General features: G+C 71.5%; 2 protein-coding genes across 2 annotated transcripts in view; one reads left to right on the top strand and one right to left on the bottom strand.

Annotated features, from left to right (window-relative positions):
- Positions 1-129: 129 nt before the first annotated feature.
- CHLNCDRAFT_135284 (expressed protein) lies at positions 130-2,915 on the bottom strand (the record flags this gene model as incomplete). The annotated part of the gene is made up of 6 exons (XM_005846573.1): positions 130-225; positions 816-917; positions 1,006-1,427; positions 1,593-1,683; positions 1,777-2,741; positions 2,909-2,915. 6 exons carry the CDS (start codon positions 2,913-2,915, stop codon positions 130-132), a joined length of 1,683 nt encoding a protein of 560 aa, XP_005846635.1.
- Positions 2,916-3,408: 493 nt separating this feature from the next.
- CHLNCDRAFT_58171 (hypothetical protein) overlaps positions 3,409-11,644 on the top strand; it is a gene marked incomplete at both ends in the record, with an annotated part of 12,037 nt that continues 3,801 nt past the window's right edge. The window contains 24 exons of the mRNA XM_005846715.1: positions 3,409-3,612; positions 3,813-3,861; positions 3,968-4,071; positions 4,306-4,437; positions 4,616-4,771; positions 4,974-5,102; positions 5,341-5,493; positions 5,696-5,796; positions 6,019-6,175; positions 6,413-6,631; positions 6,852-6,977; positions 7,195-7,272; positions 7,401-7,520; positions 7,694-7,981; positions 8,120-8,269; positions 8,459-8,620; positions 8,789-8,942; positions 9,156-9,334; positions 9,507-9,649; positions 9,907-10,009; positions 10,255-10,372; positions 10,646-10,872; positions 11,059-11,186; positions 11,376-11,555. Coding sequence (XP_005846777.1) covers positions 3,409-3,612; positions 3,813-3,861; positions 3,968-4,071; positions 4,306-4,437; positions 4,616-4,771; positions 4,974-5,102; positions 5,341-5,493; positions 5,696-5,796; positions 6,019-6,175; positions 6,413-6,631; positions 6,852-6,977; positions 7,195-7,272; positions 7,401-7,520; positions 7,694-7,981; positions 8,120-8,269; positions 8,459-8,620; positions 8,789-8,942; positions 9,156-9,334; positions 9,507-9,649; positions 9,907-10,009; positions 10,255-10,372; positions 10,646-10,872; positions 11,059-11,186; positions 11,376-11,555 — 3,560 coding nt within the window. The remainder of the gene's footprint in view (positions 3,613-3,812; positions 3,862-3,967; positions 4,072-4,305; positions 4,438-4,615; positions 4,772-4,973; positions 5,103-5,340; positions 5,494-5,695; positions 5,797-6,018; positions 6,176-6,412; positions 6,632-6,851; positions 6,978-7,194; positions 7,273-7,400; positions 7,521-7,693; positions 7,982-8,119; positions 8,270-8,458; positions 8,621-8,788; positions 8,943-9,155; positions 9,335-9,506; positions 9,650-9,906; positions 10,010-10,254; positions 10,373-10,645; positions 10,873-11,058; positions 11,187-11,375; positions 11,556-11,644) is intronic.

Raw genomic sequence — 11,644 nt, 5'->3', positions numbered from 1 at the left:
GCCCTTCCTCCCTGCACCGCTATGCCGCGAAGCGGGCTTGTGCAGGCAGAGCAGAAACCGAGTCTCAGCTGCAACAGATACCATACCTGTGCGCCTCCCCTCAGTCTATCTGACCTGTCGCGCTTAGACCTACCACCTCCACGGCTCCGGCTGCGCGACTTGTGCCGCCGCCGCTGAGGGCTCCTGCTCCGCTCGCGCCTGCAGCATGCGGCTGGAAATGTCGGTCTGTGGGGACGCACGCGCAAGCATGCCAACAAAGATGTCCCTAAACCAACCTGTCACGATCTCTGCTCTTGCTGCGGCTGCGCCGGCGGCGATCCCGGCTGCGGCTTCTGCTGCTGCGCCGCAGATGCTCTCGGCTGCGGCTGCGGCTGCGCCGATCTCGCTTCCTGCTGCGGCTCCTGCTGCGCCGCTGCCGGCTGCTTTTGTGCTCGTTGCTGCTCCGCCGCTCATCGCGCTGGCTGCTGCGCTTTGAGTCGCGGCGCTCCAGCTGCGGCTCCTCGCCGTCCGCTGCTGCCGCCTCGCCCCCAAGCGCTTGCGATGGCCGCGGTGGTGGAGCCACAGCATCTGGTTGCGGCTGTGCAGGCTGTGGAGGGATTGCGGGCTCGACACCATTCTCCACGTCAGCCTGCAGGCCGAGAAGGCCATTGAAGCGACAGCAAGGTTGCACACGTTTCAGCAGCACGGCCAGCAGGCAGCAGCTGAGGGATGGCAGCACAGCAACCGAGCTCGCAAAAAGGGCAGCCGCCTCCATTTCCCTCCAAACGAGCACGGATCAACGCACACTCGGCCCAGACCACCCATCACCCACACACCTGTGCTGTGGCTGCATCAGGCATGGGAATGGCCTCCAGGCGGTGCCCCTCCGTCTCCCGCACCGTGGACAGCGCGTGGATGCGGACGGCATAGGAGGGAGGCTGGATGGAGACATCTGTTGACACCACCGTCGCTCTGCTGCGCCGCCCATCCCGTTCAACGTAGTGCACCTCCTCCCCCTTGCCAAACAAGGGCTGCGGGGCGGCCGCGGCGGCGGCAGGGGCAGGGGCGGGGGCGGCAGGGGGCGGGCGGGGCCCCGGAGGCGGCGCCGCCGGCGCCGCCGCCGCCGCTAGCCGCCTCGTCGCCGCTGTCCTCATCCATCGCCTCCCCGCTGTCGCTGCCCTGCTGCTGCTGCTGCTGCCCCTCTTGCTGCTGCTGCTGTGGCGCCACTGCCGGCCCCTGCCGCTGCTGCTGCTCCTCTTCCTCCTCCCCATCGTCGTCTGAGCCATATGCCAGCCCCAGCAGCGCGCCGCCGCCGCCGCCCGCGCCTTCGCTGCCCTCGCTGCTGGATCCTTGCTCTGCCACCAGCCCACCAGGAGCCAGGACCTCCACCGCCCCCGCCTTGGGCGCCTTTTGGGTGCCGCCTTGCACCACCTGCCTGGCAATGTCCTCTGCAGGCGCAGCACGGTGAGCGAGCGCAGCAGGGTGCATCGGCAGTGCCTGGGCAGGGGTATAAGGGCCGCGTGCAAAAGATCCGCCGAACCCTTAGTCAAGCGTGCCTGGCTGGGTACACAGCATGCGTGCCCGCGGGAGAGGGAGCAGCGGGCGGGGCGCACCTATGAGCACATCTGTGACCTCCACCAGCACCCCGCCCAGGTGCCGCTTCACCTCTGTGTTCAGCTTGGCGCGCCGGGTGGCCTCATCCTCCTGCAGACGGATCGGAGAAAGGGTGTGATGGGGTGTAGTGGGAAGCAGTGGGAAGTGAAGTTTGCTGCTGCGCTGTTCCCCTGCAGCACGCACGCAGCAAGCCGCAGCGCTGTGGCAGCCAGCAGAGCGGAATGCGCTTGCCTCGGGCTCCGCCTCCTCCTCCTCCTCCTCCCCAGATGAGCGGCCGCCGCCCTGCTTCGCCGCGGAGGCGGGGCCGCTGTCCTGCTCGCCGCCGCCCCAGCGCGAGCCCCCGCCGCTGGCCCTCCTCTGCGCCGCGCCACGCCCGCCGCCCTCTGCCTCCGACCCGCTCGACTCGTCGCTGTCGCTGCCTCGCAGGCGGCGCGCCTTGCGGGCCGCCTCGCGCGCCGCCTCCCGATCCGACTCCGCCTTGCGCTTCAGGATCTCCTGCTGCAGCCAGTCGGGGATGGCCTTCTTGGGCTGCTGCAGCGGCATGCCGCCTGGGCCCATCGCCATACCGCCGCCCATCATCATCATCATGCCCCCGCCGCCAGGCGGCACCATGTGGTGGTGCGGCGCAAACCCGCCAGCGCTGGCAGGCCCCGGCGGCGCCAGCGTGGCAGGCATCGCCGCCACCGGCGCCGCCTGGTACATGGCGGCGCCTGGCATCGCCGCGGATGCCGGCGCCGAATAGCCGGATGCTGGCGCGCCATAGGCGTCGTATCCAGCAACCGGCTGCGCTGCATAGGCCTGGCTGTAGGCCGCCGGCACGGTGGCGGGCAGGGTGGGCGCCTGCTGGGGAGCGGGCTGCTGCTGCTGGTAGTAGCCGTACTGAGCGGCCTGAGCTGCCTCCCAGTGCTGCCACATCGCCGCCTGCTGGTCGGGCGGCATCGCCGCATACTGCTCGGCGCTCATCTGGTCCAGCCCGCTGCCAGCGCCAGCCCAGCCTGCAGCCGCCGGGTCTGCTGGGTAGGCGGCGCCGCCATAGCCCGCCTGCTGCTGCGGCGCCGAGTTTGGCGGCGGCGGCGGCGGCGGTGCTGCCGCCACGCCATAGGTGCCCGGTGGAGGTGGCGGGGGCTCGCTAGGCAGCGGGGGTGCGCCTGGATGAGGCGGGGGAGGGGGCTGGGGCGGAGGCGGGGGCACGTCCATCGCCGCTGATGGGCCCTGATGCCCTGCCAGGGTAGCGCTGCGTGCTTTGATGCTGGTGCTACTGCTCCTGGCCGTCAAGGAGGCATGGTTCAAGATGGAACCCTTTTTGCAGGCCAACGTGGCATCTTTGCGCTTGCAGTCCAAGCAGAACGTCATGCTAACAAATACACACAGAGGGCGATGCGCCGATGATCAGAATTGTCGCCGACTTGGGTTGCCCCCCCCTGGCCCGCGCTTCCGCCCTCTCCGCTCTGCCGCCCGCACGGGCGCCCGTTGCTGTGCTGCTCTGCCATGAGCCAGCCAATGGCAGGCAGACCCAGCTTCATCTGTTGCAACAAGCCAGGCAGTCCAGAAGCCGGGCTGCTGCTCTCTTGTTCAGACGGCGCGTACAGGGCGGCACGTGCGGCGCCCAGCTCGCTGCCTCGTCTACCCAACACCAGCCTGCCTCCCACGTTCACCACAATCGAATCCTCGGCATTACCGCAGTCCAATCAATGAGGGCTGCCGCAAGTTGCATGCTGGGACGGAGCCAGCGGCGGCGGCATGCTTAGCCCGCTGGCGGCCCCTGACATTGATGCCGGCAATGCCCGCGCAGCTGTCACAATCGTATGCGGCAGAATGGGCAGTGAGCTTGTGGACGACGCAGCGGCGGCCGAGGAGGAGCAGGAGCCTCAGCAGGGCGGCCAAGCCCCTGCCGAGGAGGTGGAGGGCGATGGGCTGCCGGCGGACGAGGAGGAGGCGTCAGAGGGCAGCGATGACGAGGGCGGGAGCGATAGTGAGGGCTCCAGCGACGATTCCAGCGATGAAGGGGGCGAGGATGAGGTGCGCTGGGCTACTCCAGGGTTCCTGCACACCGCCAGCAGAGCGGGGGTGAGGTGGCCGTGCTGCTGCGGCCCCCCGCAAGCCCCACGCATCGTCTTGCTGCCATCAATGCCGGGCGGCGGCGGCGCCGGGCAGGCACCAGGAGCAGGCGCAGCAGCTGGAGGACACCACTGCCCTGTGACACTGCCTGCCCTGCGCAGAATGAATTTGAGAACGATGGCTTCATAGTGGACGAGGCCGAGGACGAAGGTGAGGGTGCAGCTCCCGCAACCAACCCTCGCCCCAACCTACACAAACCGCAGCCATGCCACCAGCTTACACTGTCGGGAAAGCTGCCCCCTGCCTCTGTACACAGGCGGGGAGGAGAAGGGGGCGGGCGGCAGCGACGTGGAAGGTGCCGCCGAGGCCAAGAAGCGGCGCAAGAAGAAGCGGCGGCGGGAGCTGGTGCTGGACGAGGAGGTGGGTGCTGGCGCCGCCGGCTCCTGGCTGCTGCTCGTCCGCCTGTGCTGGGCCACGGCCTGGCGCTGCCGCTGCCGTTCGATGGCATCCGCGCACCTGCCACCTCCACCTGTGGCAGGCTGTGCCTCGCACAGCCCATTTTGCCTCCCTTTGAAGTCGGGCCGCCGCCCTGCCCACCACTTGCCTGCCCACCTGCCTGCCTGCACGCACGCACTCCTGCCCGCCTGCCCACAGGACTATGAGCTGCTTGAGGACAACACCGGCATCCGGCGCCAGCGCCCGCAGCTGCAGCACCGGCGCATCAAAAAGGCACGAGACACCGACGCCGGTGCCGCCAACCAGCACGACGCGGCGCGGGCGCTGCAGGTGCGGGGCTGGGCTGGGCGGTGCTGGGCGGGGCTGCTGGGGCGCTGTGTTGTGGGGCCTTCGTTGTCGCGGCAGCTGGCACTCATACGCAGGCCCTGAGGGTGCTGGACACGGGAAGTTGCCCAGGCTCTGGCTGCTGACCTGCCTCCCGCCCTGCCTGCCCACCTCGCTGCTGCAGGAGGAGCTGTTTGGCCTGGAGGATGAGGGGGGTGGCCTGGAGGACGACGACGACGACTTTGGGCGGCCCGCGGCGGCGGCGGCGGCGGGGCGCCCGCCCGGCGACGCCCGCGGCGGCCGGCGGGACGAGGAGATGCTGCCAGAGGCTGACGACCAGGTGTGTGTGTGTGTGTGTGTGTGTGTGTGTGTGTGTGCGCGGCAGAGCCGGGTGCTGAGGTGAGGCTCCCCCTCCAGGACCTGCATCTCCTTCGCCGCTGTCGCTGTACCGCTGCCGCTGTCGCTGTACCGCACCCGTCCCTGCCGCCAACAATGCCCGCGGCCCTGCCTTGCCGTGCCCTCCCCCCCTCCCTCCCTGGCAGTTTGACGACGAGGACGACTGGCTGGTGCACGAGGACGAGGAGGAGGGTGGGCCCGGGGCGGGGCAGCGGCGGCGCCGCCGCCGCACCGCAGTGGAGGGCCTGCCGGATGTGGACCCCGATGCGCTGGCGGTGCGTGGCGGGCGGGCGGGCATGGGGCCGGGACCGGGCCGGCACGCTGCACTGCCCTGCTCCTGGGCTGCACCTTGGGCCTGGGGCTGAGCCTGCCCAGCCTTCAGCGCTCTGCACGCGCTGCCTGCGCTCGCTGGCGCGCTGGCCCTCCTCCCCTGCTCCCCACCTCCCCCTGACGGCGCCTCCTCCCGAGCGCGTGCCTGCCTGCGCGGCCTTCCCGCGTGGCGTCCGTGTGCAGGAGGCGGACGAGATTTTTGGCAACGTGGACGACCTGCTGGGCATGTATGCGGAGCGGCGGCAGCAGCGGCGGGGCAAGGCAGACGCGATGGAGGAGGAGGAGGGGGAGGAGGAGGTGGAGGAGGAGGAGGCGGAGGCGCGGCGCCTGGCGCGGGTGAGGCCCAGGGCTGGCGGCTGGGGGCGCTGTGGTCGAGGTCGAGCGGCGGCAGCAGTGCTTGCAGGGTTGCGCAGGCCGGGGCGCGGTCGGGTGGGGCTGGACCCTGCGGTGTGTCCCCGCACGCCCGGGGCTTGCCCTGAGGGCAGCCGTGCGGGCATGCGCGTGGCCCACCTGCTGTCGCCGCGCCGCCCGCCTGCAGGAGGAGCGGCAGCGCGCCGCGGTGGCGCGGCGGGTGCAGGAGCAGCTGGACCCCGAGGCCGTGGCGCGACACTTCCTGCTGCCCCGCGACGAGCAGATCAGGTGGGTGGGTTGGCGCTTGTGTGTGAAGGCAGAGGCAGGGGTGGCGCAGCGTGTGGGTGCCAGGCGCTTCGGGCCCGACCCTGCATCCTGCTGCGCTGCCTGCCCTGGTGGCTTGCCCAGCGCCGCCGTGCACCAGGCGTGCGGCACCGCCACGCTCTCACCCTCGCCCACCCACCACCCGCCCCCGCCCTGCCCTGCCCTTCCTTGCTTTCTTCCCTGCAGGGAGGCCGACTACCCTGAGCGCGAGCAGCTGCACCGCGGCCCCGAGCCGGAGGCCTTTGACCTGGGCGCCTGCGCGGCCTGGGTGTGGGACAACCTGGTGGGGGAGCAGCGGCGGGAGGGGCGGGTGCTGGACCTGCTGGAGGATGGGGTGCAGGAGGTGGGCGGGGGTGGGCTGGGCCGTGGGTGTGCCTGCCTTGTGATCTGCAGTCGACGCATGCGATTGATCTGCAGTCGCATGCATGCGATTGCACACGTGCCGTGGACGGGCTGCGCTTGCTTGCCTCCAACGGGGGATGGAGCCTTCCGCGCTTGCGGCACAGGAAGCGCCCGCCGCCGGTGCTGCCTGGGCGAGCCCACGCCGCCTGCGCTGTGCGCCCCCCCTGGCTGCCTGCAGGTGCAAGGCCCGCCCCCCGCCTGGTACGGCCGCCCCGACTGGTCCAGCCGCGACCTGGCCAACAAGCTGTCCGACATTGGCAGCCACCGGGCGCTGTACGTGGGGCGCAACGAGAGCGGCGAGAGGGCTCGGGAGTGGCGCCACAACGAGGCGGCGCAGGCCGAGCTGCGGCAGGCCATCCAGGCGGTGCTGCTGCAGGTGTATGAGAAGCACGAGGAGGTGAGGCTGCCCGCGGGGGGACAGCGACAGCGGGACATGGCTGCCGCGGCAGCGGCGGCGGCGGCGTGCTCCTGCGCTGCTCGCCTGCTGGCGCGTGCATCGGTCGGGGCTTGGGCTGCTGGTGCCGGGTGCTGCTGGCAGCTCGAGCCCGTGCCGTGTGGCGGCATGTGTGCCTGAGGATCAGCTCGCCGCCTGCCCATGGGCCGCCCCTTCCCTGCAGATCCCCTTTGTGGCCCAGTATCGCAAGGAGAAGTGCGGCGAGCTGCTGGTGGTGCGGTCGAGCGACGAGCCCAAGACCACCTCCGAGCAGGATGCTGGCGGCGGCTACCCGGCGGGCACCATGAAGGTGGGGGCCAGGGCGGGGGGGGGGGGGAGGATGGCGTGTGGTCGGCCGAGCGGCCTGGCAAGCTGCCCAGACAGCCGCGTTCTGGGGTGTTGGGGCGCCCCAGGCAGCGGGCAGGGATGTGGCGAGCAGCAGCCTGGGCCCTCTGGTGAGTCTGCGTGCCTGCTCCTGAAGTGCGCTGCATGGCTCAATGGCAGCTGCGCTGTGCCCTGCCCTGCAGCCCTCCCACCGCCGCATCCGGCGGTACGAGGTCATGTATGCGGTGCAGCAGCTGGCGCAGCGCTGGCGCGCGATGCAGGTCGGTTCCCTTGCTTTGCCCGCCACCTCGGGTGCCGGTGCCAGCCTGCTCATCCCTCCAGCCAGCCGCCTGTCCGCACCTTCCACCTGTCCCCCCATTGGCTGACGCGCCTCCCCTGGGTGGCGCAGGTGCGGCGCGAGGCGCGGCGCCGGGCATACGAAAAGGCGCTGGGGGAGACGATGCGGGACGAGGAGCAGGCGGCCATCCAGGAGTGCCTGGCGGCGCTGGAGCGGGCACAGACGATGGAGGTGGGTGTTTGCCTGGGTGGCAAGGGTGGTGCGCCGCCGCAGAGCCTGGTTCTGCTCCTGGGCTGGATGGCTTGCCTCCTCCCCACCTGGCACACGCGCTTGCACCATGCTCCCCGCTCGCGGTCTCCACCCTGTCTCCGGCGTCACGCCGCCTGGCTCCCCTGCTGCCGCAGGAGCTGGGCGACTGCGAGGCCAAGTTCAGGATGGTGCAGCAGCAGTTCAGCGACGCCTCCGACCAGCAGGCGGCGGCGGCGGCGGCGGCCGAGGAGCCGCTGTCGCAGCTGTCGCTGGGCAACGGCGCCGCCGGGCCGCGCCGCCCGCAGCAGGCCTCCGCCCGGCGCTACCTGCACTGCCTGCGCGCGGGGCTGGGCGGCTGGGTGGCCGGCCTGGGGCTGACCGCGGCGCAGCTGGCCGAGAATGTGGAGGCGGGCTACCAGAAGCACAAGCCCGCAGACCTGACGGTGGGCACGGTGCCGCCGTGGCGTGCGGGCTGTGTGCATCGCAGAGCACGTGCGCCTGCCCTGCAAACTCTCCTCTACCTTCACCACCATCGCACGCTCAAGTGCCGTGCACGTCCCTCCTCGCACCTCGCCCTGCAGGTCACCCCCGAGCAGCATGCGGCGCAGTATGTGGCGCCCTCGGGCGGCTTCCCCACCGCAGGCACGGTGGTCAAGGGCGGCTGCTACATGGCCGCGGCCGAGATAGCAGCAGAGCCGCTGATCCGCCAGGAAGTGCGCAAGCAGTACCAGGTGGGTGGGCGTACCGCTCCGCCGCCCCGCTGCCGACGTGGCGCCAGTTGCGCTTGCGCAGGTGGCCGCACGCTTCCTTGAGGGTGCGTGCCACCCACCGCCTCCCGTGCCTCCACTCTCACTCTCATGTTCTGCGCCCCTTGATAAAGCCACACGCGGCTCCCTTCTGTGCGCCCCCGCTCCGTGCAGGACGGCGCGGTGGTGTGGACCACGCCCACCGCGGCCGGGGACACCACGCTCGACCCTTTCCACCCGCTGGCCCCCGTCAAGCGCCTGGTGGCCAAGCCGCTGGTCAAGTTCGAAAAGGGAGACCACTTCCTGCGCCTGCTGCAGGCCGAGAAGGCAGGCCTGGTGAGCGGGCCAGCGGTGCCGGTCCGGTTGGCATGGTTGGGGCTGCGAATCAGGGCAGAGGGTCAGGCGCGAGGTTGCGCACTGCTGGCCACCTGCCTGTCTGGGCTTCCCGCTGCCCACTGCTAAAGTCAACCTTGCCCCTGCCTGGAGCCGCCCCCTCCCCTGCAGATCAAGGTGGAGTTTGGGTTCCCGGCCAGGCCTCCGCCCAAGGAGGGCCAGAAGGGTGGCGGGGAGGCCACCCGCAAGGCGCCGGTGCCCGACACGGAGGCTGCGGAGCTGCAGAACCACCTGGTGGACTCCTTCGTGTCGGGAGGCCTGGGAGGTGGGTGCGCTGGTCTGGCCGCCATGCATCGCCCTGCCACCCTCCACCCAGCTGCCATCCGGCGGGCGGGCCTGTTGATGTGTGCTGCGGGATGCCACGCCTGCTGCCCTCCACGATAGCGTGGGGCAGTGAGTAGAACGAAGCGTGGTGGTTACCATGAGCGCCTGCTGCGCCCCCCCCACCCCCCCGCCCCTTCCTCCCGCCGTGCCACAGAGGCGGCGTCCGCCTGGGACGGCGTGCGGCGTCAGGTGCTGGGCGAGGCGGTGCGCGACTTCCTGCTGCCGCTGATGGAGCGGGAGGCCAGGGCGCGGCTGGCGGGCATGGCGCGCTCCGCGGCGCTGGACGAGGCCGGGGACAAGCTGTGGGGCTACGCCAGCCAGGCGCCGCTGCAGGTGCGGCCCGTACCTCCCCCCTCGTGCCGCTGGCTCTCCCCTTGGCCTCCCAGCCCCCTCGTGGCCTCATCTCCTGGACCCTCCCAGCCACACACTGCACACACATACCCCCCACGTGGACCCCTACGCACCCCCGAACAACCCCTCCCTCGTCCTCGTCCCCCTGCCGCAGGTCAAGCTTGTGGATGACGACGAGGTGGAGCCTGAGCGGCGCGTGATGGCGGTGTGCTACGGGCCCGGCACCCCCGCCACCACCTTTGTCATGCTGGACCCGCAGGGCAACCTGGTGGACTTCCTGTACTGCCCGCAGTTCAGGTGCGGGCGCGGCGGTACAGCAGTGGTGTCGGGTGGTGGGTGTCGGGTGGTGCACCAGGCGGGGCATCTGCCTCTGCTGGCGCCGCTGCCCTGCAAGCTCTCCACACCATCCGCACCGATGTGGCGCCCCAGCTGCCCTACTCTCTCGCCGCCCTCGACCGCCGCACTCCCATCGCCCGCTACCCCCTCCTCCTCTCGCTCACGCCACGCCCTGCTGCTATGCCCGTGCCCGCCCCGCCTGCTCGCGTCCCTTGCAGCGGCCCCATCCCCAAGCGCAAGGCGCTGCCGGGCGTCGTGTACAGCATGTACGACGATCCCAAGAAGGGCAGCGACGCGCAGCGCATACGCTCCTTCATCCTGGTGGGTGGCGCACGCCCGCCTGCCTGCGCAGCCTCTGGAGCGGAGCCCGCTGGCTGCGTGCATGGTGGTGGGGGGGGGGGGGAGGTGCTGGGCTGGGCCTGCGTTGGGGCGGACCGGGCTGGGACAGGTGGGGGGGTTCAGGCGGGGTTGAGGGCTGTAATGCATCCCACTACCAATGCATACCATTACCACCACCACCACCACCACCCCTTGCCCCCCACCCCCGCCTGCTCGTCCCGCGGCAGGAGCACAAGCCGCACGCCATCGTGGTGGGCGCCTCCAGCCCCGAAGCGCGCACGCTGTACGAGGACCTGGGCCAGATCCGGGAGTCGATCATGCTGGAAGACCCGCGCTTCATGATTGGTAGGGCCCGCCGCCGGGGGGCTGGGGCGGCATGCAGGTCATCTGCACCTTGCAGATCATGTCAGCTTGCGCATGAGTGGTGTGGCGCCGTGGTGTGGCGCCGTGGGGCACGCAAAGCCAAAGAGGGGTGGCTGCGGCATGGCGGGGCGGCGGGCGCCTTGCGAGGATGAGGCTGGGAGGGGGGCATGGGTTGGAGCAAGCCCCTGCCGGCATGCCTGCCTGCTGGGGCTGAGCAAGCTCCCCCCGCCTGCCTGCCTGCCTCCCCCCCCGCAGAGCTGGGCACGGGCGATCTGCTGATCATGATGGCTGACGAGGCGGTGGCCGCGGTGTGGGAGAACAGCGCCGCCGCGCGCGACGAGCTGGCGGCCGGCTCGGCGCCCGTTGTGCGGCGCGCCGTGGCGCTGGGCCGCCAGCTGCTCGACCCGCTGGCGCTGCTGGCCAGCGTGTGCGGCGGCGGCAGGGAGGTGCTGGCGCTGGGGCTGCACCCGCTGCAGGCGCAGGTGGGCGGGGCGGCGGCGGGCGGGGCGGGGCGGGGCGGGGCGGGGGGTGCGGGGCGCTGCCCCGCCGCCTTTTGGCGCCACGCCCACTCCTGCACTTTCCCATGCCCGCCTCTGCCCTGCTCCCTCCCTCACCTCCCTCACCCGCCCGCCTCCTGCTGCTGCTCCCCTCCCTGCGCCGTGCGGCAGCTGCCTGAGGAGGAGCGGCTGGGCATGGTGGAGCGCGTCATGGTGTCGGCAGCCTCCCAAGTGGGGGTGGACCTCAACCAAGTGGCCTCCTCCGCCTGGCTGGCAGCCCCGCTGCAGTTTGTGCCCGGGTGAGGCCTCCCTGCTGCCATGCTGGGTGTGGGTGGGTGGGTGTGCGGTCTAGCGCTTCTCCTTGCAGCTTCTGTGGCAGGTGCCCCCGCGCCTCGCCACCCGCGCAGCGGCGCCGCGGCCACGCGCCCTGGTGGCTGCCCTCCGCCGCCCGATGCCCGCGCCGCACCCCCCCCCCCCCCGGCGTGCAGGCTGGGCCCGCGCAAGGCGGGCGCGCTGCTGCGTGCCGTGACGCGCGCGGGCGGGTTTGTGGAGAGCCGCAACCAGGTGTGGCGCGAGCTGGGCGTGTTTGGCAACCGCGTCTTCCGCAACGCCGCGCCCTACCTGCGCATCCGCGCCTCGGTCAAGAATGAGCCTGCCAGCGCCGCCCCGTGCGCGAGGGCCCGCAGCCGCCGCCGCCGCCGCCGCACCACCACCACCCGTTCAGCCGGGACCCAGTCCACAGCCCCTTGCCTAGCCA

The sequence above is a fragment of the Chlorella variabilis genome (genome assembly GCF_000147415.1).
Source record: "Chlorella variabilis unplaced genomic scaffold CHLNCscaffold_13, whole genome shotgun sequence".
In the NCBI taxonomy this organism is placed as follows: Eukaryota; Viridiplantae; Chlorophyta; class Trebouxiophyceae; order Chlorellales; family Chlorellaceae; genus Chlorella; species Chlorella variabilis.
The sequence above is the reverse complement of the archived record's forward strand: the minus strand, read 5'-3'. Positions and strand labels throughout refer to the sequence as shown.